Below are 24,968 nucleotides of genomic sequence, written 5' to 3' on the forward strand. Positions count from 1 at the left end.
TTGACGTGTGTGTGTGTGTGTGTGTGTGTGTGTGTGTGTGTGTGTGTCGGGGAAGGGGGAGAGGGGTAAATGGTGGGGGTGGTGTTTAATGGGTGCAGTTTCACTTTTGCAAGATGAAAAAGTTCTGGAGGTTGGCTACACAACAAAGTGAATATACCAAAACACTACTGAGCTGTACACTTAGAAATAACTAAGAGTCTGGGGACAACTGGGTGATCCAGTCGAGCATCCGCCTTCGGCTCAGGACGTGGTCCCAGGGCGTGATCCCGGGGTTTTGGGATCGAGTCCCACATTGGGCTCCCCACAGGGAACCTGCTTCTCCCCCTGCCTACGTCTCTGCCTCTCTCCGTGTGTCTCTCATGAATAAATAAATGTCTTTAAAAATAATACTTAAGGTCATAAATTTTATGGTATGCATTTTTTACCACCAAAAACATAAATAAATAAAAGATGGATTAAAAAATTAATTACCTGGAAACCCTTCCAGCGTTAGAGCCACGGCCCCAAGATGGGCCACCAGAGGGCGTTGTGTACCCATGCCCGGTTCACTCACCGCCTCCCCTTCCTCCCCACGGAAGGAGCTGGCGGCTTCTAGAGGAGGCAAAAAACCACTAGCGTCCTGCAGAAAACTTAGAGCTCTTTCTTCCCCACTCCCTCGCGTGGTTGGACGAGCCTCGGAGCTGCACCATGCTCCGGCCACAAACCCCTCACCCTTGACTCTGGCCCGGTTCTTTCTCGGGGTCCCTGCCCTCTGGGTGGGAGACACAGAGACTCCTGGATGAAGTGCCCCGGCCCTGCCTGGCTGCCCCCAGGCCTCCGGACTGCCCAGGGGCTGAGGAAGAGGGAAAGGTGACCAGGAGTCACCTGCCCCACGGTACCCAAAGATGAGAGGACACCACAATGGAAATGGGTCAGAGACCTCTTACCCCGGGAGCAAGAGCCTCAAGGTCACCCAGCCCTGGGTTTTTCCAGCTCAGCAGTTCATCATGTCTGTCATTCCCGCTCTGGGCCCCAGTGTCTTTATCTGTACAATCTGTAGTGACACTTGGGAGGGTTGAAAAACTCAATAACATCCCCGATGCCTAGAAAACACTCCATAAATGAGCAAACTTCCTTCCCGCACCCTGTATTTGATGCTGGCCCAGGTCTCCTCCGGCCTCCTGGGGGGTTTCTGCTGCACAGCAAACATTGCCCAGTTAAGAAACTTCTCTTGGAAACACTCAAGCCCTGATTTTCTGGACATTGAATCAGTGATTTAACCAGGTAGGATTCATTGGGTTGCAAGTAACAGAAACCCAGTGAAGTCACCTCAAAACTGAATCTCATGGAATCCAAGAAAACATTGAGCAGCAGATAGCTGAGCAGAGCAGACTCAGGATCTGGACTCATTGGAGAATCCTGGAAAGTCCTCCCTGTTTTCCATCGCTCACTCCCTCCCTCCCCCAGCCCTCCTCATCCCTTGCACTCAGGTCATCCCCAAGACATATGCCTGCACTCAACTCCCTCCAGCCCACGGACTCCACTGCCATTCCTAGGGCATACCAAGTCCCCTCCCACCTCAGGGCCTTTGCACTTGCTATGCCCTCTGCCTGGGACCATCTTCCCTCGATCTTTCCCATGGTTCTGTACCTCTATCCTTCAAGTCTTGGCTCAGACATCACTTCAGTGGCTCCTTCCTTAACCAACAGATTGAAAATTGCCACCCACCCCCACCACAGCATGCTTTAGCTCCCTCCCCAGCTTGCCTGCTTTTCCTGCTTTTTCCTCTAACCGTGGTTCACACACACACACACACACACACACACACACAAATGAATTAATCATAATCTTTGCATCATAACCCATTCTCATATGCTTTTAATGATCCCTTTTTTTAATTTTTATTTATTTATGATAGTCACGGAGAGAGAGAGAGAGAGAGAGAGAGGCAGAGACACAGGCAGAGGGAGAAGCAGGCTCCATGCACCGGGATCCCGACGTGGGACTCGATCCCGGGTCTCCAGGATCGCGCCCTGGGCCAAAGGCAGGCGCTAAACCGCTGCGCCACCCAGGGATCCCTAATGATCCCTTTTAACAATGTAACGAACACCCAGGAAACCACCACCCAAAAACTAGAACTTGATAATAACCTACATCTAACCATACATTCCCCCATCCTGGCATCACATCCCCCCATCATAATCCTCACCTGTATATATTCCTCCCTTGTTTCTTTTTTTTTTTATAATCTATTACTGTATTATGTGTATGCAATTTGGGTTGCTTTTAACTTTATAAAAAGGAAACCACAAAAAAATAAAAATAAAAAGGAAACCACATTTCTGCAATGGGACATTTTTCATTGGCTATTCTGTTTTAGAGATCCATCCACATTGTGATGTGTGGCTATCATCCTTTCTTTTTGACTGCCATGTAATACTTCACCGGGAGAATTTATTCATCTGCTCTCCCATACATGGGCATTTGGCGGTTTCTCCAATTTTGGCCACTGTGAAACGGAGGCCTGATGAATATCCTACCATGTGACTCCTCTTGTAGACAGGCAAGAATTTCCCAGGGTGTACACTGCAGAGTAGAATGCTGGGTCATAATCATGGTATGCACATGCTCAGCTTTAAAAGATAAAACCAGGCTGCTTCCCGACATGCTTGCACTCCTTCACATCCCCACCAGCAATGTTGACAGGGCTTTATTTTTCTCCAGAGCACATTTACATTTTATGATACACCATGTATTTTACTTGTGTATTGGTTTACTGTCTATCTCCACCTCTACCCCCATGCCAGCAGGGCAGAGATTTTTGTCTCTTTGCTCACTATTCTATCCCCAGTGCCTCAAACAGTGTCTGGCACACAGTAAGTACTCAAGACAACATTTTTAAAAAGAGTTTTATTTATTTATTCATGATGGCAGAGAGAGAGAGAGAGAGATACAGAGGCATAGGCAGAGGGAGAAGCAGGTTCCCTGCGGGGAGCCTGATGAAGGACTCAATCCCAGGACCTTAGGATCATGCCCTGAGCCAGAGGCAGATACTCAACCACTGAGCCACCCAGGTACCCCATCAATAAACATTTTCTGATTGAATGACCAATGGATGGCCAAAACAAGACCTGAGGGTTCATATTAGGTACTATTGGATTATTAGTACTAATTTCCTGGAGATAGGCTGATTCATCTCTCAGTTTCAATCCCCCCAGTCCAGAGAAAGGACCATTGGCCAAAACTACTGATGCTTGGACCCCCAGGCCACCTAAATCAGAGTTTCTGAGGATGGAGCTTCCCCTTCAGTAACTCCCTATGGGCCTTTAGATAAAAATCCCCAAACCATGCTGGGACTTACAACACCTTCCGCAGTAACCCTACCACTTCATCTTAACCCCTGCTCACCCCTGCTGCTCTAAAAAAACCATTGCAACCCACCCACACTAAGCTCTTTCACACCTCTGGGCCTTTGCACCTCTGTGTCCCCTCTGCTCTGCCTCCCACCCCATTTAACCACGTTAAAACTATGAATCCTTCAGGGAGTAACTGAAATGTCACGCCCTCCAAGAAGCCCTCCTGGGCTCCTGAGACCTGGTAGGAACCCTGTTAGAGACCCTCACGATACCCTGAACTTCTCCTTCATGGCTCTTCTAAAATTCTGTGGTCACACTTGGTGTGATGCTTTGATTCAAGTCTCACTCTCACACCATACTCTGGGACGCAGGACAGCAGGGACCAATTCTGTTTCAGTTTATCCCTGTGTCTCAGCACATAGCCCAGTGCCTGGCACATAGGCAGGGACCAATATTTTGGATAGATGGATGGACAGATAGATGAGTCGATAGATGGACAGAGGGCTAGGTGGACAGGAGGATGGAAGGAAGGAAGAAAGGGGGGAGAGAGGGCAGGGACAAGAGACTGAGAGAAGAATACTTACATGGATGGTTGTATAGATGATGGAGGGATAGAGGAGTGGGTGAATAGACAGACTGACGAATGAGTGGATGGATGGATGATGAGTAGATAAAAATTGAGTCGGTCTCTTTCTGCCATCTTCCTGTGCTGCCATAACGGTGCCCATGAACGTCCTGGCTGATGTTCTCGAGAGAACCAATAATGCTAGAAAAAAAAAGGGCAAACTACAACTTCCTTCCTCTTATGCTCCAGAGTCACCGTCTGGTTCCTGATTGTGATGGCGCAGCGTGGTTATGTAGGAGAATTCTAAATCCTTGCTATCACAGAACGAGGAAATTGCTGTGAACCCCACATGCAGGTTAATTCAGTGTGATCAGCCTGAAATGTGCCGTGTAACTCAAAAATCTAGAAAAGGGGCAGAATCATCTCCTCCAGCTCATCAGTTTGATTTCATTGTGCTGACAACCTTATCTAGTATCAGAGCCACAAGGAAGCATGATGAAAACACACAGAGGAGAAAATCTGCAGATTCTTTCTTTAGGGATGTAATACACACATACACTTTTTTTTTTTTTTTAACAAAAGAGTTTGTGATTGATTGCTTTTAGTCTGTTGGCTTCTCCACTGGTGTCTGAGCCATATCCCCAGTGGATATGGTGGGCTCCTTGATGGCCAAATTCTTTTCTCCTCCTTGAAATCCCCTTCTCCCAAGGTTCTCTGGGATCTAGGCTTTTGCAGTTTCAGATTTTCCACAGTCCAGTGGGAAGGGGCCATTAGGGCCAGGCTGCACCAGATCCTTAGCTGGATGCCATTCATTAGTCACTCAACAAACACAGAGGCAGCATGGTGCTGTAGGAGTTGCAAAAGGGTTTGGGATTCAAACTCCAGCTCTGCTACTTACTCTCTATGGGAACCTGGGCAAATCACTTAACCTCTTTGAGCTTTGGGAGGGTTTTATCCCCCATCTGTAAAGTGAAGACAATATCCTCCAACTTGTAGGGCAATTTTGAAGAGTAGTAGTACGTAGGCGCCTGGCACATAATAGGTACTCAGTGATAACCACACCACACAAGACGAATAAGACACAGTTCCTCATCTCATGGATGTTTCACTTTAGCAGGAACAGCACTGAAGTGGCTAATGGTGACACACAGGCTGTCACATCACGGTATGGGCAAAGGAACACAGAGGAAGATGGGAATGAGTTCAAGGAAGGCTTCCTGGAGGAAGTGGCGTTCAGTCAGACCTTAAATAGCATTATACGGTCCAGGGTCTCAGCTTCTTCTTTCTAACTTGCTGCTAAATTTCCATGTGACCTTGAATCAGTCACTTCCCCACCCTGGGCTCCCCAGATCCCCATCTGTAACATAAGGTTGTTGAGCATCTTTTGAGTCACAAGCTCTTTGGAGAAGAATCTCTGAAAGCCAAAGCCCATCTTCTCAGAAAAATGCACAGACACGTACGTTTGTCTGTAATGGGGGAGGGGGCCCTTATGGACCCGGTAAAGCCACCCTAGACTAAATCCCAGGGTTCAGTGATCCTGGTGGATCGCTACCACTGCAGAGCTGGCCCTGTCCTCACACAGAGCCTCTCTCTTTAGGCTGGGCAGGCACAAGCAAGCAGAATCACTGACTCAATCTGGGAAAGCCCATCAGGCACTGGGCTTCAGGACAGAGCAGGAGCCTGGGGAGGGGAGGTCACTCCAGCTGGCTGGGGAACTGGAGTTTGGTTCTGGGAAAGCGCCCCTGACCAGTCCTCCCCTGACCTCACCTAGTTTATCAGCAACTGCTTTGGGGAGGAAGAGGAGCGTGGGCCGCTCTGGGCAGGCTCCCAAACAGGCCGCTGACCCCCATCTGTCACCCAGGCTGGAGTTCCCGGACACATCCTTCATCTTCCCTAATCTAAACACCCGCAAGCCTCGGGTGGTCCACCCCCCTCCAGCTGCATCCAGCCTACCAGAGGAAGGCGAGCTGGCTGTCCCTGTTAACACTGGAGCTGCTCCCATCACCTGCCTGCCTTTCCATTCAGCCAACCCTCAGGCAACATTTATTAAGCGCCTATTGTTTGCAGGCAGCTGTGAATGAGATGGTGGAGGATCTCACCTTACCTTCCTCCAAGGTCTCTTCCTCCTGGCCTAGGTCCCCTAAACTCCCCTCCGCGGAAGATGCTGTTGCAATCCCCCTCACCTGGAGCAGGTGGGTGCTTTGAGGAAGTAGGCTCTGAAGTGGCTAATTGGGTGCTGGGAGGAAAATCAGCTCTGGGTTGATGTCTGGGCACTGCTCAAACCTGCTGTGTGATCCTGGCCGTTTCTTACCCTCTCTGGGCCACAGTCTTCCCATGTGTACACTTCTGGTTCATGATTCCATCTGGCATAGAAATGGGCCTTGTTCGCCCCTCCTCACTCCCCTCCCCCAGAAGATCTTCCTTTGGGCAGTCTCTGGATCGTAGTCATTCATTCAAGCATTTATTGAGCACCTATCGGGTTCCAGGCCCTGGGATGGGCAACTGGAATGTGAAGACGACTAGGATTCAAGCAGGAGACCCATAGACACCTCACTCCAAGCCTGGCTTCCTGCCTGGGGTCCCAGACCGGCCTAGCCGAGGATTTGGGGCGCCCGCGGACTCGCGTGTCAGCGCCAGCGGCGCTTCGGCCCGGTCTGTCTCCTCCCCTTCCTCCTTCTCCGCCCCCTCCGCCGCCCCTCCCCGAGCGCGGCCGCGGCCGCCTCCCACCCGCGGGATCCCGGCGTCCAGAGCCGGCGCGTGCGTCCGTCGGTCGGCGGGGCAGTCTGTCCGCGCGCGGAAAGCCCAGCGCCCCGGCGTGCGGCGGCCGCGGGGCCTGGGAGGGACAGGGCGCGGAGGCGGGACCGCAGCTCCCTCCCACTCCGGGGGGAGCCCAGGAGGCGGCGGTGCTGGAGCGCCAGCGGAGAAGGAGGCAGACAGCGGAGAGGCGGTGAGAGCGCGGGGTGCTGAGGGACCCCACCCCCGACTCCTGCAGGGGGCCGGCGCGCGCTCGGGGAGGTCTGGGCTGGGGAGGGGGCGCTGGTACCCCCAGAGCGGGAGGCAGCGACGACCCGGCTCTCGGCTTCGCCTCCTCGGTGACGCGACCCCCGAGGGGCCCTGGGCCGCGCCTGCAGCGCCGCGCATCCTCGCACATCCCCGCGCATCCTCGCACATCCCCGCGCATCCCCGCGCACCCTGCATCCCGGCCCGGGCGCGGGCCCCGGGGACGGGAACGCTCGGGGAGCTGAGGAGGGGGCGCCGCGGGCGAGGAGCCTCGGAAAACCGCGCCCCCGGCCCCAGCCCGCCCTTCGGGCCTGCCCCCAGGGAACCCGGGCGGCGACCCCCTGAAGCCCCCCTCGCCGGCCCCCCCATCGGTGCCCCATTGTTCTCAGCCGCTCGCTCTCCCGGGAAGGGGGAGGGGGTGCTGCGCTCTCCTCTTAAAGGGCCCTCTCCGCTTCTTGTCTCCCGGCAGGTCGCGAGCACGAGTGGGGTGGGGCGTGCCCACGGGCCCCCGCCCCCCTCGTCCCCCCGCCCAGCTCCGAAGCCGCAGCCCGGCGGGCGGGCCAGGGGTACGCGGCGCACCCTCCCCGGTGCGATCTTCAGCCACCCAGGCCTACCGGGACGCCGCGCGGAGCGGGGACGAGGGGGACTGGGACGCCCCCTTGAGCAGGAGCCGTCGGAGGGGCGGGCCCGAGGCCGGCGAGCAGCCCCGTTGGAGCCGGGCGCAGGGGCTGGGACGCAGCTGGAGCGCAGAGGGCCGGCGGGGCGCCGCAGAGCCAGCAGGCTGCCCGGGCCTCCTGGGTGACAGGCCCTGCGGGGCCGCCTGGGAAGAAGTGACTGGAGACCAGCTGGAAAGAGAGGACCTAGAGTAGGGGCGGCTGCCGTACTCCCTCTCCCGAGCCGAGGCAGCCAAGGAATTTAGAGCAGCGTTTCCCCAGTCATAAAAAAGACACTTGCTTTCCAGAGCAGCACCTTCGCCCAGACATTGCTGGGGGGAGGGGTCCTTGGAGCCCGGAGCACCACCCCACACTCCCTTGACTGAGGCCTCTGGGCCTCGGAGAGGACCCGAGTTAGAAAGGAAGCAGCGGTTGGCTTCTTGCTGCCCCCGAGGGGAGAGGACGTTCCCTGCCCGTCCCCAGGCCCAGAAGGAGCTGGGCCAGTAAGAGTGGGGCCCTGGCCCCTGAGGCTGCAGCAGCGGCCATGTCAAGGCCAGGCCAGGGTGTGATGATGCCGGTGAGCGGGCTGGGCTTCCCACCGCAGAATGTGGCCCGGGTGGTAGTGTGGGAGTGGCTAAATGAGCACAGCCGCTGGCGGCCTTACACGGCCACCGTGTGCCACCACATCGAGAATGTGCTCAAAGAGGACGCCCGCGGTTCCGTGGTCCTGGGGCAGGTGGATGCCCAGCTGGTGCCCTACATCATCGACCTGCAGTCCATGCACCAGTTTCGCCAGGATACAGGTGAGCAGACTCGTCCCCACCCCACCCCACCTCACCTCACCTGTCGGGCCAGGCTGAGACTGAGACAGACCATGACTAGCACACCACCACCCTTCATGGCGGGATGCTAAAATCCCTGCAGCATTCCCGAGGAGGGAGACTGGAACTGCAGGGAGGCTGGTGTGCTGGTCCAACCTTGCTCGGCTCCCAAAAAGGGCAGCCTAGCCTAGTCCAGCTGAAGACTTGGGTTCCAGTGCAGCCTTTTGTATTAGTTGTAGGACCTTAGGTGAGTCACATCACCTCTCTCAGCCTCAGCTTCCTTATCTGTAAAATCGGTGGGTCAGTGTCTCTCACAACTGTGTGAGGATTAGATGAAATTGTGCGCACTGAGCGAGCACAGGACCTAGAAAAGCATTAGCACTCAGGAACGGGGCTTTCCATGCACTTTCTCATTTGACTCTGTTCCAGCAATCACAGACACCAAGTCTTATTATTGAATAATAATTATTATTATCATTATTGTTAGTCCCATTTTACAGATAAAGAAACTGAGTCTCGCAGAAACAGATCATTTAAACTCAGAGCCGGGATTTAAGACCAGGTGATTGAATTCGAGAGCCAGTGCTCTTGACTGGTTTCCTGCAGTGGCTCCAGATGTTGGTGGTATTGGGATGGTGTGGTGGGGGTGATGGTGGGGTCAGTGTTGGTGGTGTTGCCAATGGTAGTGTTGATTGTGGAATTGGTGGTGGTGGCATTGATGGTTGTGCTGGTGGTTTTCATGGGGGGGGGTTGTTGTGGTGGGGCAGTAATGATGGAGAGAATGAGGTTGGTGGCATTCGTAGTGGCTGTGTGATAGGTGATGATAGTGATAAAGATGGTGAGATCCACGCTCAGCATTCATGTTCTGGAAGCATGCCATCGCTGTGGAGATCTCTCTGAGTCATTGTTGCTCGGTGGTCTTTGACAAGCTTGGTGGGCAGTGGGGGATGGTGAGTGCCTGCCTCAAGGAAGCTGCCAAAGAATCCTTGGCACGTTTGAACCCAAGGATCAGCTGATGGAGGTTTGGGGGAGTTCCTGTGAATCCCTGGTTGAACTGCCTGTAACAGCCTTGGAGATAGTAGGTCACTTCCCTGCTCTCTAGAGCTGTTCCGTACGGTAGCCATCAACTACATGTGGCTATTTAAATTCACATCAGTTAAAATTTAGTAAATTTTAACATTCAGTCCCTCAGTCCCATTATTGCCCCATTTCAAGTGGGGCAATAGCCACATGTGTCTCACAGCTACCATATTGGACAGCACAGATCCAGAACACTGCCCTTATCACAGAAAGTTCTAGGAGACAGCTATGCTCTAGAACATTGCTTGGTGCCTACCGATTGGTCACCAAGTGTGGAAACACAGATGAATTCATAATACATGGTTTTAGTATATCTGTTTCCATAATTCCAGGCACTGGTCGCAGTCACTGGTGGTGCCAGGCATCCATTCATACTACCACACAATCATTTATTGATCTCGCTGTGTGTCAGACCCTGTGCTCAGCACTAGAAAAATGCATGGAACAAGACAGGCAGGGTCCTGAATAGAGGTTTGCTGGAGGACCTACACTAGAGGACCTACACTGCAGGTCCCAGGGAGCAAACAGACACATAGTGCACAGATAATCAGTTGCAGGTAGGAGAACATGCAATAAACCTGGTGAAGGGGTGGTGACGGAAGGTTAATCTGAGGAAGTGATGCGTGAATGGAGATCTGAAGAATGAGTGAAGGGAGTAGTGTTCCAGGCAGAGGGAACAGCCTGTGAAAGGCTCTGTGGCAGAAAGGAGCAGAGTACATTCAAGCCCACTGTGTTTAGAGTGCAGTGAATGAGAAGGTGGTGCAAGATGAGACTGGAGCAGAGCTTGAACAGTCAGGAGAAGGGCTTTGAATTTGCTCACGACTGTAGAGAAAATCACCATTGAAGCCTCCTGCCCATTCTTCCAGAGAGGCACTGAGTCCCTGATAGAAAAGTGAGAAATGATAGGCATCCCTTGCCCTATTCATCTGGTTTATCCCCAAACCTTCTCTGGCGCAGGGCAGGGGTCTGACATCGGGAGGAGGTGGGTTTCTCTTTGGCTTGGTGTTTGGCTTTCCGCAGGTTGAGAACTAGCACTGGGTATGAACGTGTTCCAGGGCCTGGCTTGGAGTGTGGTCCTTAGAGGGAGGGGTAGCCCCATCCAAGGCTGCCAAGTTGGCCACTCAGTCTTTGATCCCCTTTCGGTCCCCTCTTTTCTCCTAGCACCCCCACTTCGGCTCCTAGCTCCCCAAACTGTCTCCATTTCCCCCTCCAATAGTCCCCTTACTCTCCATGGCACCCCTCTCAGGATTCAGCCTTGCCGAATCCCCCAGTTCTCTGCACCTCCTCCCCAGAGCTGTTCACCCACACCTGCCCCCTGTTAGCCGGAAAAGGGAAAAAAACACTTATCACTCAACAGGCTGCTGGGAGTCTGCCAAGACCCCCCAGCGAGGGAGGAAGGCCTGGAAACCTATGGGGTGGAGGGTGGGTCACCTTGGTTGTGGAACAGTGTTGGAGGGAGGGGCTAAACGCCTCCCCACCAGACATGTTATGGTGTGCTCCCTGCCTCTCCCAGAAGTAAGACAGTGACGTCTTGTTCTCACTGTTTATGGTCCAGGGGAGAGCCTCAAGCTGGTATCCTTAGCTCTCTGTGCCTCAGTTTACACATTTATGAAATGAGCAAGAGTTTTGCCTTGCTAGTAGGTGGTTGGGTTGATGGGGAGAACCAAGCCTGTTGTTTTATCCCGCAAACATTGACTAATCACCCACCATGTGCCTCGCATGTATTAAACACTATGGATGCACAGGAGATGGGTAGGAAATGCTAAATCTTGAAAAGATTATGATTCTCTCTCTCTCTCACTCTGTCACACACACACACACACACACACACACACACACGATACAATATACAGTTAGAAAACCCAAAGCTCACATATATGTACTGAAATGAACACAGCTCCTATATTGATTTTCTAATTGTAAAATTCTTCTTCATCTTTTTTTTCCTTAAAGATTGTGTTTGTTTATTTATTTATTTATTTATTTATTTATTTATTCATAAGAGACACAAACAGAGAGGCAGAGACAGAGGCAGAAGAAGAAGCAGGCTCCATGCAGGGAGCCTGATGTGGGACTCGATCCCAGGATCATGACCTGAGCTGAAGGCAGACGCTCAACCACTGAGCCACTCAGGTGTCCCTAATAGTAAAATTTTTTAAAAAGATTTTATTTATTTATTTATGAGAGACACAGGGAAAGAGGCAGAGACACAGGCAGAGGGAGAAGCAGGCTCCATGCAGGGAGCCCGATGTGGGACTCGATCCCAGAACTCGGGATCACGCCCTGAGCCAAAAGCAGACGCTCAACCACTGGGCCACCCAGGCGCCCCTAATTGTAAAAATCTTGATAAGCTCACTGAAGCTGGACTTTAACTTGTTCTGGGGGGAAGTAGTAGCTGCCCCAGCTTTGCTAGTGCCCTAACACTGGAGCTGACAGCCTTTCTGATAAGGTCAGATAGTAAATATCTTAGCCCCTTATGGGCCATACTGTCTCTGTTGTAAGTGCTCACTTCTGCAATTGCAGTATAAAAGTAGCCACAGATGGTGAGCAAATGAGCACATGTGGCCATGTTCTAATAAAGCTAGTTGTGGACACTAAAATTTGAATGGATAGAATTTTCACAAGTCATGAAATATTCTTTTTTTTTTCCAACTATTTAAAAATGTAAAAGCCACTACTTAGCTCAGGAGCTGTGCAAAAGCAGGCAGTGGGCAGATGTGGCTCGTGGGCTAGGATTCACCAATCTCTGCTCCCTTGTGTTCTTAACCTGCCCCGGAGGTGAGACAGCCACAGCCTGCCCGGCACAGCATATACTGAGCCACACACTTCATGGTGTGCACCAGAGCACGTATGCGTGTGCATACATGTGCCCGGCACCAACCCTATATGTATGTATGCCACGGACACACGCATACCCTATCTCTGTGCCTGTCACACATCCAGCGGAAGGAAGCCCAGGTGTCAGGCTCGGACCACAGGAGAGGGGTCAGGCCCGGTCCCATGGGGGCTTCTGTTTGTTCAGCTGGTGTCCGCTCACCTCTTCCCTGCTGGACTGTTTTCATCTCTCCCCATGGAAGGTGGGGTTCCCTTTGAAGCTCTGCAGGCCCAGAGCCCACGTGTAGGGGGAATGCCGTGACCCTGGAACCACATGATGTGAGATCCCTCGCAGGGGTGTCCCAGGCATAGGGCTGGAAGCCAGAGTCAGAGGTAGGCGAGGGATACGTCAGGTGCCCCTTCACTGGTGCGTACTCGGCAATATCATGAGCTGCTTCTTGCTGCTTCCCCAAAGCTTTCCTCATCTTCCTTGGGCTTGAGCTCCCCCTACCACAGGCAAGTCAAGATTTCACGAGTGGGAAACCAAGGTCAATGGGTTTGCCTGGGTGGGTGCAGCAACTGGGGGCAGAGCTGGACCTGGGAGCCACGGTGGCCTTCAGGGAGAGGAGGTGGCTCCCACTAGCAGTGGGGAGATCATTTGGGAACCACTTTCTGCCTCCCTTGCAAGGCCATAACTTCCCTGAAGATAACTGCCTCCCATCCTGCTGTTGGGGCCTCACGAGCCTGGATTTTCCTCCTGGACTCACATGGCGGGGGATAGAGGGACAGGCCACCTTTCTGACTTGGTGTCTCCCATTCACTTCTCCCTCTGCTGCTAGAGTGACTTAGGGCAGCCCATTCTGTAGATGGGACAGCTGAGGCCAGGAGAGGCCAGGCCAGGGACCATCCACAACTGCTGTCCCCCAGGCTCGAAGCAGGCTGCACCAGCACTCCCAAACCTCAGGGCTGGAGTGACAGGGGGTGGCTAATTTTAGTGTCTCCCAAGCCTACATCATTCATTCTCCAGGTAGCTTGGGCTCCACATGGCCCTGGTCACTGCCCTTATAGGAATTTCCTGTCTGGCACAGCCATCACCAGGCATCTAAATTCTGGTGAGAATTTAGACCCCTAGGCAGGACATTGTTACAGATAGAGAGACTGAGGCCCAGGGATAGTGACTTGCCCAAAGGTCACACAGCCATTCAGTCCCCAGCTGGAATCCAGGCCTCTCAGACAAGTCTCAGGGATGGAGAACAAGGTGACATTTGGTACTGGGCTGAGAGTCTCCTCCCTCTTCTCCCAGAGAAGGGTGCTCTGTTGGGGCTTGTTGTCAGGGTCTTTACCAAGGCAGGAACGGCCTCTGCAACCCCAGAGGCCTCTGGGACCAGCTCCCTAGTTACAGGACCCCTTGGGACCTTCTCCCAGCCAATCTGGAAGGCTCCTGCAGCTGGGCTTACCAGCAGAGGCAAGAAGGATGATGTGTATTTGGGCAGGGAGGGGTCTGTCCCATGGTGGCAACAGGTCCAACTGATCCATTCATGGCTGTCTCCCACTACCACCTGTTACACTGCCTACATTTCCACCACTTTTGGCCTCTGGCTGCTTTTCTGGCTCCAAGAGCCTCTTCTGATAACGTAAACTCATTTTCACTTTTATTTGACAGTTCAGGGGTTCCTACTCAGTGACAGGCACCGGGCCGGGTCTTGGGGACTCAGAGAGAGGAACACGACCCTCGCCAGGTTGATCTCAGAGTCTGGTAAAGTCAAAGGCAGATACGTAGTATGGGAATAGCAGTTGAACGCTCTGACTCAGACAGAGAGCCAAATTCCAGCTTGGCCTTTTGCTGGCTGTGTGTGACCATGGCCAAACTCCCTAACCTCCGGAAGCCTCAGTCCTCTCCTCTGTGGGAATGACAATAGTCCAATAGTCCCTACCAGAGGGGTATCATGAGGATTAAATGAAATAATATAGGGAAAAGCACGAAGGCTATTACTTTGCACATAGTTATCACTCGTGCTCAACTAGGAAAAACATCGAAATGCTCCATAGGAGAGGTGCAAGTTGCCTTCAGCCAGGTGAAGGTGAAGTGGGCAGTGTGAGCCTGGGGGCTCGGAGAGAGAGGACTCCCTTGAGACAAGTTCTGTTTGAGGAACACTTCCAGGTGGAGGGAGCAGCATCAGCATGTCCTGGATGAGACCTCAGGCCCAGGTAGAAGAGGTAGGCTGTGACAGAAGAGAGGAGGGGGTCAGGGAGGCGTCTTGGGTCCCATCACAGGGCTGCCAGCTGCTGCCCTTTAGCGGACGGTCCCAGGGGACCCAGAGCCATGCTGCAGGACCAGCCTCGTTAATCACAGGCCCTTGGAGGCCAGAGCTGAAACAGGCTGGGTGGGGGCTGACACAGGCACATCCTTACCGTCCTTCGGGCTCCCTCTGCCCAGCCAGTAGGCATCACCTCATTTTTCACACAGCAAAGCTGAGGCTCAGAGGGTGGGGAGCACCCACCTGAGCTACGAAGAGGTAGGTGGGACGTTCAGATCCAGGTCTGCAGCACCCACCTAGTGCCAGGCCTGGCAGCCCCAGCACCTTGGACAGCGCTGCCAGCGCCCCGCCCATACCTGCAGGGGCTTGGGGTGTGGTGGGGGGGATCCTGGGTCAGATCCTCCTCACAGCCAGCCCTTTCCCCCTCCTCTCCTGTCCCCTGCCCCTCCTTCTCCCCTCTCTATCCTTCCCTGCTTTCACCCAACCTCCCAGCCTCCTCCTAAGGTTGCTGTGGAGTCTGACCCAGAGGTGAGGGACGTGGTGAGTGCCGTGGTGGGGGCAGGGGACTGATCTGCTATTACAGTAAGGTGGAGTCCGGGCGTGATACAGGCGGTGGTGTGGTAGTGTCGGGGAGAGTCATAGTGGCTGTCGTGGTGGGGACAGAGGACAGTAGGGGTTCCATGGGGGGTCAGGGGTGGAGGGTGGAAAGAAGATAATGAGGAGTGAAGGAGAAGGCATGGGAGTTCTGATGGGGAGGTGATAGAACACATGACTGGAGGCTAATGAGGAGGGGTCAGGGTGGGGAGGCGATGGGGTGGGACTGGTCATAGCTGTGGTGCCCACTCAGGCCCTGGGTGGTGGGGTCCCTAGTTCCCGTCCCCAGTGTAGTGGAGTTCTCAGGGTGTGGAGGGTGCCCTGGGGCTTCCCCAGCTCCCCTCCCCTAACATCCACGTCTCCCGGGGCCTCCCTCCTCCCACTAACTCCTGCATCACACCCCAGGGTAGCCTCTCCCAGGACAGCCTCCAGGCCCCAAGACAGTCATCCCCCCACTACATAGCCCACACAGCCTCTGATTGACACTGATACCCTCTCCGGTCCCCGGCTGCCCCTGGCCAATACCCACTGAGGACATGGGGTCCAAAACCTGGAACTGGCTGCTTCAGGGAGTGTTGCTGGTGAGGCCCAGGCTCCAGGTTCCCTATAGGTCAGGAGAGGAGGGGCAGGCCTGTGGCTTTGAATAAACAGCACTCCCTCCCCAGCCTCCCTTCCTCCTCTCTAATGTGGACCCAACAGCAGCACCTATCTCGAGGGATTGTAGTTAGTATTAATTCCTTCATTCATGCAGCAGGAATGTCATGAGCACCTGCTATGTGTCAGGCACTGTCCTAGGCTCTGAGGCTGCAGCAGTGAACAGGACAGACAAACCCCTGCCCTCAGGGCCCTTTTATCTGGTGTGATCCAGGAGGCCAGGCACCAAGGAGGTCCCAGGGTGTGGGGCTATTCATGACCTTGGGGCCCCACGAGCTACCAGGTTGAGGACTCAGTTTCCTCTGGATCCTGTGTGGCTGTCACCCAGATCTGCTACCCTGGCTAAGCTCCTCTCCCTCTCTGGGCTCCTCCCCTTGTACCTCTGGAGCTGCTCCAGGCTGCTACCTCCACCTGCCCTGGCAGTAGTAGCAGGCCGATGATGGGGTATGGGAGGGAGTCTGGCACCTGGCCCTGGAGCTGAATGCCCTGAAATGCAGAACAAAGGACAAGACAATCAAAGGAGGCAGTGCTGGCGGCCAGGACAGTCCTGGCAGCAGCTGCAGCATAGCCACCTCTCCTCCCGGTGACAGGCTGTGCCCCACCACTGCTGAGCCTCTGTCCCCTCTTCTTCCAACTGCAAGCAGAACACACCAGAGGAAGCATACAATTTACCTGAAATCACACCATTATGGGGCTCTCCTTGGCTCCTCTCTCCTGGAGAATGAAGGTTCATTCATGCCAATGTCTAGTCACCTGGTCCTGTGGAAGTAACAGAAGGGGTTGAGTTCAAGATCTGCATCTAATTTCTTTTTTTTTTAATTTTTATTTATTTATTCATGAGAGACACACGGGGGGGGGGGGTCGGTGCACACAGACACAGGCAGAGGGAGAAGCAGGCTCCATGCAGGGAGCCTGACGTGGGACTCGATCCCTGGTCTCTAGGATCAGGCCCTGGGCTGAAGGCGGCACTAAACCGCCTAGCCACCTGGGCTGCCCTGCATCTAATTTCTATGTGATTTGGGCCACGTCCTTTTTCTTTCTGGGGCCCAGTTTCCCCATTTTGACAGAGGCTGAAAATTCAGATGCCTACAGAGCCTCAGCAGCTAACAGAAGTGTGTGCAGGGGCTGGGAAGGCAAAGGTTTTCATCTTGCTGCTCTCTAGTGCTTGGTACACAGTAGGTGCTCAATAAATACTTGAAATCGTGCATGTGGTGGCCGTGACTCAGTTTCTGCTAACGGTTGCCAAGGAGGCCAGTGCCTGCAGCCACATCTTTGGATATTTTGGGATTTTTGAAATCCAGACTTGAGTGAGTCTACTCCAGTTTTTGAATGCTGGTCATTTTTAAAAATGTAATATAGCATGCAGATGAGAACAAACTCCCTTCCACCACTAACTTGCCATCTCCAAGCTAGTCATTTGTAGCACTCACTTAGGTTCACTCATATATTTGGTCCTTCTTTCCTTCATTCAGCCAGCATTCTCCAAGTGCCAATCCCTGTGATCCAGGCTGTCAGGGGATGCTAAGGTGGCTGAAAGCCAGACCAACTTTTGAGAGGCTCCCAGGCTGGAGGGAACACAGCCTCAATATTTTAGTGAGCTGTGTGCTTTAACGGGGATACTGCAAGTGCAAGGTGCTATGGGAGCCCCAAGAAGGGTGTGATTCTCCCTAAGGATGGCAAAGAAAATTCAGCTCAGTGCTTGAGCTGAACCTGGGAGATTGCTTGGGAACTCAGCAGGGAGGAGAATGGGGCAGGTGGATGGAATGCCACAGGGAGCGGCATGTGCAAATACACAGAGGCATAGGCATGCAGTGTGTTCAGAAAATAACTAGAAGCTTGGTGTGGTTAGAGTGTGAGGCTGTACAGACAGCTTGTGATTCCTAAGGGCACTAGGGAGCTACTGATGGGTATTGGGCACAGGAGTGATGTGGTCAGACTTGAGTTTGGCTCTGGCTGCCACCTGAGGATGCCCTGCAGGGTGCAGAGGGTGGAAGCTGGGACACAGGGCAGAGGCTACTACAGTAGTCAAGCCAGCAATAACGGTGGCTTGGACCGGGCTGGTGGCGGTAGAAGTGGGTAGAAGTTCAGATCCGTCTGGGTGATATCTTGGCTTAATAGCTTAGTAGCTGTGTGATTTGGGGCAAGTCATGTCACCTCTTTGTGCTACAGCATTTGGACCATGCAATGATGCTAACGTACCATTCTGTAGAGCATTGTGGGGACTGAGAGTTGGCATATGAGAAGCACTTAGAACAGACTCTGGTGCGTAGTAGGTCCTCTGTGGGCATTTACTACTATCATTAAGGGTATTTCAGAGATGAGGAAAGAGAGGCTCAGAGCAGCCAGGTCAGCCGCCCAGGGCCACACAGGAGACGGAGACTGTCTGTTTTTTCTATTCCCTACCCCCTCATTTCCCACTTGTAGCTGTCACTGCTGTGCCAGGGGGGCAGAACCCAAGTGTGCCAGAAACCAGGTGACCGAGAAGCCCCACACGCAGCCCATAAAGTGGGCACAGCCAGCTGCCAGCTGCCAGGAGCCTCTGGGGCGAGGGCCTTTCAAAACCCATTTAAAGGCAGTAGCCTATCCAGCACCACGCAGCCCCTCAGCCCAGCCCGGCCCGGCCCTCCCCTCCCCACCCTCCCCACTGTCCTGGCCTGGCTGCCAGCCGACCCTGGGGAGCCTGGGCCAGCTTCAAATGTGCAGAAACCACTAATGGGCCACGGCTCTGCCTGACGAGTCCCCTGGGAGAGTTTGAAGGCAAACAGAATGCTGCGGGATTATTGATCACAGGGCGGGGGGGGGACGTGCCCTGGGGGCCACAGCCTGCCAGTCAAATCCCAGCCAGGCCCCTGCCTTAGCCACACTTCCTCATCTCCTCAAGGAGCCTGACTTGCCCCATCTTCCAAATGGGGCTAGTACCTGTAAGGCGATGTGGAGACTGGGTGGCACACATAAACCCCTGACCCTGTGCTGGGGGTGCTCCTGTGCTGGGGGTCGAGCACAGGAGCAGTCGATAAATCGAGATGGTTGTAGCTGTTGCTGTTGCTGCTGCTGTCAGAGGGCGTTGGCCAGCCATGCAGACAGGCACTGGGGATTAAGGGAGAGAACTTCTATTCTGGAAGGTCAAATAGGCTGGAGCCTCAGCCGTGTGCCTTGCCCGACCTCCATGCCTCGGTGTCCTCCTCCGGAAAATGGTCTAGTGGGAGTAGAGCAGAGCGGTGAAGGGGACAGCGATGGGAGCCAGGCAACCAGTCATGGGGTCTGGCTAGACCACTTGCTCACATGTAACCTTGGACATGTTCCTAAACCACTGTCTGTCTCCGTTTCCTTGCCCCTAAAATAGGGTAATAATTTCCCTATCTCATTAGGCTGTCATGAGGATTACAGGAGTTTACATGAACCTAAGCCAAGAAGTGTGTTCTCTGGGAGCTGGTGGTGTTATGATTACTTCTGGGTTGGTGGAGGAGTCAGCTACCCTAAAGTCCCTCACTGAGGCCCGGCATCTAGTGGGTGCTCGGCTCATGCTCAATCCACTGCCCAGTGTCCGGTCACAGGCCTCAGCCTGCAGCAGGACTCCCTCCACCTGACAGGAAGTCCCATGACCACCTCCCACGGGGCCCTCCTTCCCATTGGGGTCTGGGTGCCCCCCAAACTGAGATCACTTCCCGGCAGGAAGCCACCCCCAGAGGGAGTGCTTCCTTGCTGGCCATTGGGGCTGGCTCAGTCCAGGGGGAGGAGCCTTTTGGAGGCTGAGGGGCAGGCAGGAGGGCATGGGGCCCTCTCTTCTCTATAGTCAACTTCTTCTTAATGCCAAAACCTGGGTGCTTAGACACCACACAGCCCACCTCCAGGAAGGGGGTCAGATCAGCACCACATTCTCAGGGCACAAACCTCTTACAGCTAAACACAGAGAGCAAAGCTTAGGTAGTGACTTCCTCGTCGCTGGAGGTATCCTAGGCGAGGCTGCCGCTTAGCTGGGTTGAAACCCTGAGAACTGGTACCACATGGCCTTTCCTTTACTCCACGAATGGAGCATCAGTCCCAGCTGTCCCAAGGTTTCACTTCACTGGGCCTCAGTTGCCTCATCTGTAAGACAGGAATAATTCTGGTCCCTCCCTGGAAGGAACTGTGTGCAAGGAGAAATGAGTTAGTAAAGAAAAGTGCCAAGCACAGCATCTGGCACACAGTGGGTGCTCAGTAAATGCTCGCTGTAGCTACTGTCTGCCCCCTCGTCTCTCCTCCCGGCTCTACCTTGTCTCTTGGCTTCACCTCCTGTTCTCTCTGACTCTCCGTGACTATGTCAGTCTCTAGGTCTGGGCTTTGTTTCTTCGTGTCTCTCCCACGTGCTCCCCGTGCTGCCCCCAGCTCTCCTGGTACCTGCCACAACATCTCCCATTTTGATCTTGGCTTCCCTTTGGCAGTCTCTCTGTGCCTGTGCGTCTCTCTGCACCCCTCTCTACCTATCTCTCACTCCCCACCATGTTTCCATCTCTCTCCTTGTCTCTGCCCCAGGCGGGAACCACTCAACTGGCTGTAGTGGCTGCGGCCACCCCCACGCCCGGTCTCAGCGGGCCCAGCTCCTGAAATCTTCCAGCTGACATTTGGCCAAAGCTCCTTTTGCCTCGGTTCAGCTGGAACAAGATTGAAATTTTTCAACCAAACATTCTTAAGAAACAAAGGGGAGTTTAGGGGACAGACAACAAAAGTAGACACACAAAAACAGGCCCAGAAGCGGTCTGTGCTTGTCACAGGTTCCTAACTGCCACAGGAGGAGTACGTACCACTGTGGTCCGTGCGCTGGGTACCCTGGATGCCCGAGAGGGAAGTGGTCCTGCTCAGGGACACTCAGCAGAGTGGGTGGGTGAGAAAGACCAGCTGTGTCTCCAGGCCCCCAGTTTCCCAGGCTGAAGAACCTCCAGCCCCATCTTAGACCCATTGTTGTTGCCAAAAATCTAGGCCAAAGCCACTGGGGAGGAGAAGTGCTCCTGCTCCCCTAGAAATCTAAAGATCACAGCCCAGGCATGTCCCCGGGGGAACCAGCCGACCCCCCTCGGCCTGGTCCCCGGCCAGCCGGAGCCCCAAGGTGGATGGAGGGGCAGGCGGGCAGCAGCAGGCATTGCAGGGTGCAGGGCCCAGCAGGGAGCACAGCAGCTGCCCTAATTACTCCAGCTCTCCAGGTTCCAATCTCGTTTCAAAAGGACTCCAGGGACGCAGCCTTTAATAACTACCAGTAAACAGGCAGGAAAATCGATACGTGGTAAATAGAGCCCTGGAGAGAGGGACGCCTGGGCTGGCTGGGCCTGACCTGCTGGGAGGGGTTCGGAGTCCTTTGTCACGGAGCTGGCCAACACTGGCCTCTGGAGCCCTGTCCCCCCTTCCCCGGGGACCTGTGTGCGCTTTGGCTCCCGCTGCAGTCTCTGCTCCCTCTCCATTGACATCAGCCTCTCCTCCTCCTTTCCACTCCCTCCGAGCCCCAACCTGTGCCAAGTAGCTTGCCTGTTTCCGTTGCAGACACCTCCTTTGCGCCAGGCTCTGTGCCTGGTGCTGGGAATGCAGGCATGGGTCCGACCTGGTTCTTGTCCTCCTGAAAGTCATCAACCAGTGAGGGAGATTAAGAACAAAAATGAATCATGACAATGCAAGGACAGTTGTACAGTGTAAAGCTGCACATGCCGGCCATAGCAGCAGAAACAGAAAAGCAAGTCCAGGAAGAGATGGACACGTGGAGGGTTTTGTTGGATGAATAGGAGTTCACCAAGTGCATAAGGATGGGGAGAGGGGGCATGTGGGTAATGTGTGTAATATCAACTGTCCTAGTTAGCATTCATTGAGCACTTACGGGGACCAAGCACTCTGCTGGGCACCTATGACAAGCATCGTCTTGTTTTGTCCTATAGTACTTCTTTGGGGTTTTTATTCATACCCCCATTTTACAGATGAAGACACTGAGGCTTTGTGTGCAGCCAGGATTTGCACATGGCCTGTGAGACTTCTGAGTTGTTTCTCTAAACCACTTCACTGTGCACCTCCCACCTCTGACCCTGCCCTGCCCAGCTCAAAACTTGACACACAGAGGTGGTTAAGTAAAGCAAGTTCCCATCCTTTCCCTTACCATCCAGGGGTTACGCCTTTCAGGTAACAAGGTGCCTTAACCCTCACTAGGAGGCTAATGGTCGTACTTGACACATGTCAGACCTGAAGACCATCTATCACGAGCCCTCATTTTGCAGATGGGCACACAGGCTCTGGGGAGAGAAGACCAGCACTCAGGAGCAGAGAAGGAACAGAATTCAGAAATGTTGCCTCTAATCCCCTCTCAGGCCTGCCCTGGAGGAACAGCATTGTCAAGGAAAAAAATCAATATGCACACACTCAATTAAAATGATAAATCAGGCATCAGAATGAGGCAGCCCGGGAGACAGGGCAGCAGAGCGGGGCGGAGGGGTGTTCATATGATTGGCTTGAACAATATAGGAGTCCAGGGACTCCACCCTCACATGTCTCTCTCGCATCCATGACTACAGCTCTCCGCCTTGATTTTCCCAGCTCTTGGAGTCTGGGCAGTTGACAGGAGGCAGGGGTAGTCCATAGCCCTTGGGATTCTGACAGAATCCAGGAGAGCAGAGCACAAGCTGTTTCAGCCCTGGGTAGGGATCCAAGTGAAGGTCAAGGAGAGTCTATGCTCGGGAGAGAAGCCTGAGCGAGGCGGGGGGGAGGCAGGGGTCTTCAGGAAGGTTCATGGTGGGTCCCCACCCATCTGGCTGCAGATCCCTCAGCCAGGCACCTTGGGGTTGTGCCAGTTAATAGCAGTAATGCCCTCCACGTTGTGAGGGTCTCCTGCCTGCCAGGCTCTGTGCTTGGCCCTGGGGATACAGCAGTGAGCAAAGCAGTCAAGATCCCTGACCTCTTGGGCTGACAGCCTAATGGGAAGAGACAGCGAATAAAGGAAGTATGCAGATTAATATATCGTATCAGGTAGTGCTGAGTGCCAGGAAGAAAAAGAAAGCCAGGTAAGAGGAGGACAACCGGGACAGCTGTGTTAGAAAGGTGGTCTGGGAAAGTCTTTCTGAAGAGGTGACACTTGAGCAGAGCCCCGAAAGAATGGAGGCAGGAAACCATGAGAACATCTAGGGTCCACTAAGTCATATTCCAGGTGGAGGGAATAGCAGTTGCAAAACCCCAAGGCTGGACAGTGCTTGGAGTGTTGGAGGAACCACAAGGAGACCATGGTAGCTGGAGTGGAGTGAGCCAGAGAGAGGCGGTAGGTAATAAGGCAGAGAGGAAGACGGGATTCTGTAGACTCATGGGACTTGGTAGGAGCTTTGTAGACAATGGGGGCCTCGTAGGTCAGAGTGAGGACTTTGACTTTTACTGCAAGTGAGAGGGGAGCCATGGGAGAGTTTTGAGCAGAAGAAAGATGTAATCTGATTTGCCTTAAAAAAAGGTCCCTCTGGCTGCCATGTGGGAAACAGACTACAGATGGTACAGGCAGAAGCAGAGAATAGTCATCAGTCTACTGCAACAGTCCAGGCAGGAGAGAGACAGTGGTTAGACCAGGTGGAATCAATGCAGTGAGAAGTGGTCAGGTCTAGAGTGTATTTGAAGGTAGAGGTGACTGTCTCTACTAATAGACTGGATATAAGGTATGAGATAAGTCAGGGATGAATCCAAGTTTGGGGGCAGGGGTGGTACTGGGGCCCAAGCAGCTGGAAGGATAGAGCTGCCAGCAATCACAATGAGGAGCACCTCAGGAGGAACAGGTTTAGGGTGGGGAAAGATCAGAGCAGATCTTTTCGCAGGGGGTAGTTTGAGATGCCTGATGGGCCTCCTCAGCAACGTGCTGAGGAGGCAGCTGGCAAGTTTGGCTCTCAGAGGGAGAGGGTGGGTCTGGAAATGATGGAATTTGGAATCATCAGTGATCCTTTTCACAGCCCCACAAGGGGGTTGTGGGGTTGGTGGCTTGTGCCCATTTTAGAGATGAGAAAGCTGAAGCTCAGGGATGTTGAGTCACCACACCACAGGCACAGAGCTGGCAAGTTGGGCAGTGGGACTTGAAGTCTGCCTGCCTCCCTCCCCTGGTGCCCAGCCCAGCCCTTGGGCTCTCTGGCCATTCCCACCCAATCCTCCCCGCAGCTCTGTGCCAGGGAGAGGGGAGCGTCATGGGCTGGCATCACCTTCATTTTTGAGATGAGGCTCCGAGACTAAGGGAGACTGAAGGGACTTACCCACAGTTGAGGAGCAGTCAGGTGTGCCAAATGAACCCAGCAAAGCAATCCCTCCACAGTGGTCCCAAGGCACAGAGCGGGCTAAAGCGTCTGAGAAGTCCTGCAGCCAGGGCCTTGCCTTATCTCTGTTTTCATGCAGGGTTCCAGGGAGCCTCACTCTCAGCACCTAGAGCTTTGGGAAACATGAAGTTGTGGTTGGGAGCAAAACTTTTTTTTTTTAAATGGGGGTGAGAATGCTCACCTGACTGGGGTTTATCAGGTGATTGTGTGCATTCTGAATGTACACTTGGCGTGGAGCCCCCCCCAAAGAGCGGTCAGCAAATATCTGTTCAAGGAAGGCACACGTGAACAAACAGATGAATAAAAAACAAAGGAATTGGTGGGCGAAGGGGGATGGACAGATGGAGGGATGGAAGGAACACAAGAGTGACCAAACTCAAAGACGATCCGAGTCTGAACTACTGAATGCATCCAGACATTCAGCAACTCTCCACTGAGCACCTACTGTGTGCAGGTGCCGGGGATACAGCAGCAGTGAGGAACGCGAAGTCCCTGCCTTGGTGACATTCTAGCGAGAGGAGACAGAAAACAAGATAAATCTGTAAAATAGAACTTATGCCAGATGGAGAAAACCAAGCAGGGATGGAGAGAGAGGAAAGGAAGTATGTGGAGGGGTGGCACATTTTTAAACAGGGTGGCAGTAAGTGAGAGAATGGCTGAATGCATGAATTAAATTAGGGAGTGAGAAGACATGCATCAGGGAGGAGCAGAAGGGATGACTGCGGGCATGGGTGAAGATCCAATGAAAGAATTATTGAATGAAGGAAACCCAGGAAGATATGAATGCAGGAACTAAGGTGGGAAGGAAGGAAGGAGGAAGGAAGGAAGAAGGGAGGGAGGGAGGGAGGGAAGGAGGAAGGAAGGAAGGAAGGAAGGAAAGAAGGAAGGAAGAAGGAAGGAAGGAAGGAA

The 24,968-nt window shown here is 53.7% G+C and overlaps 1 protein-coding gene and 1 long non-coding RNA gene across 3 annotated transcripts in view; one reads left to right on the top strand and one right to left on the bottom strand.

The window, feature by feature from the left end:
- Nucleotides 1-6,659: 6,659 nt before the first annotated feature.
- DTX1 (deltex E3 ubiquitin ligase 1) overlaps nt 6,660-24,968 on the top strand; it is a 35,550-nt gene continuing 17,241 nt past the window's right edge. The window contains exons 1-2 of one of the 2 annotated variants that reach the window (XM_077875722.1): nt 6,660-6,847; nt 7,370-8,356. In XM_077875722.1, the coding sequence (XP_077731848.1) occupies nt 8,098-8,356 (259 nt within the window). In that variant the 5' untranslated portion in view covers nt 6,660-6,847; nt 7,370-8,097. Of the gene's footprint in view, nt 6,848-7,369; nt 8,357-9,789; nt 10,012-24,968 lie in introns of those variants that run through there. The other variant, XM_077875723.1, reaches the window with a different exon arrangement.
- Nucleotides 11,467-16,544, bottom strand: LOC144299890 (uncharacterized). Its single transcript, XR_013366528.1, has 4 exons — nt 16,447-16,544; nt 16,155-16,260; nt 15,650-15,724; nt 11,467-14,490 (listed from the first exon to the last, which is right to left on the bottom strand). It is a non-coding gene; the product is annotated as an uncharacterized LOC144299890 (long non-coding RNA).

Source organism: Canis aureus, chromosome 27 (genome assembly GCF_053574225.1).
Source record: "Canis aureus isolate CA01 chromosome 27, VMU_Caureus_v.1.0, whole genome shotgun sequence".
Lineage (NCBI taxonomy): Eukaryota > Metazoa > Chordata > Mammalia > Carnivora > Canidae > Canis > Canis aureus.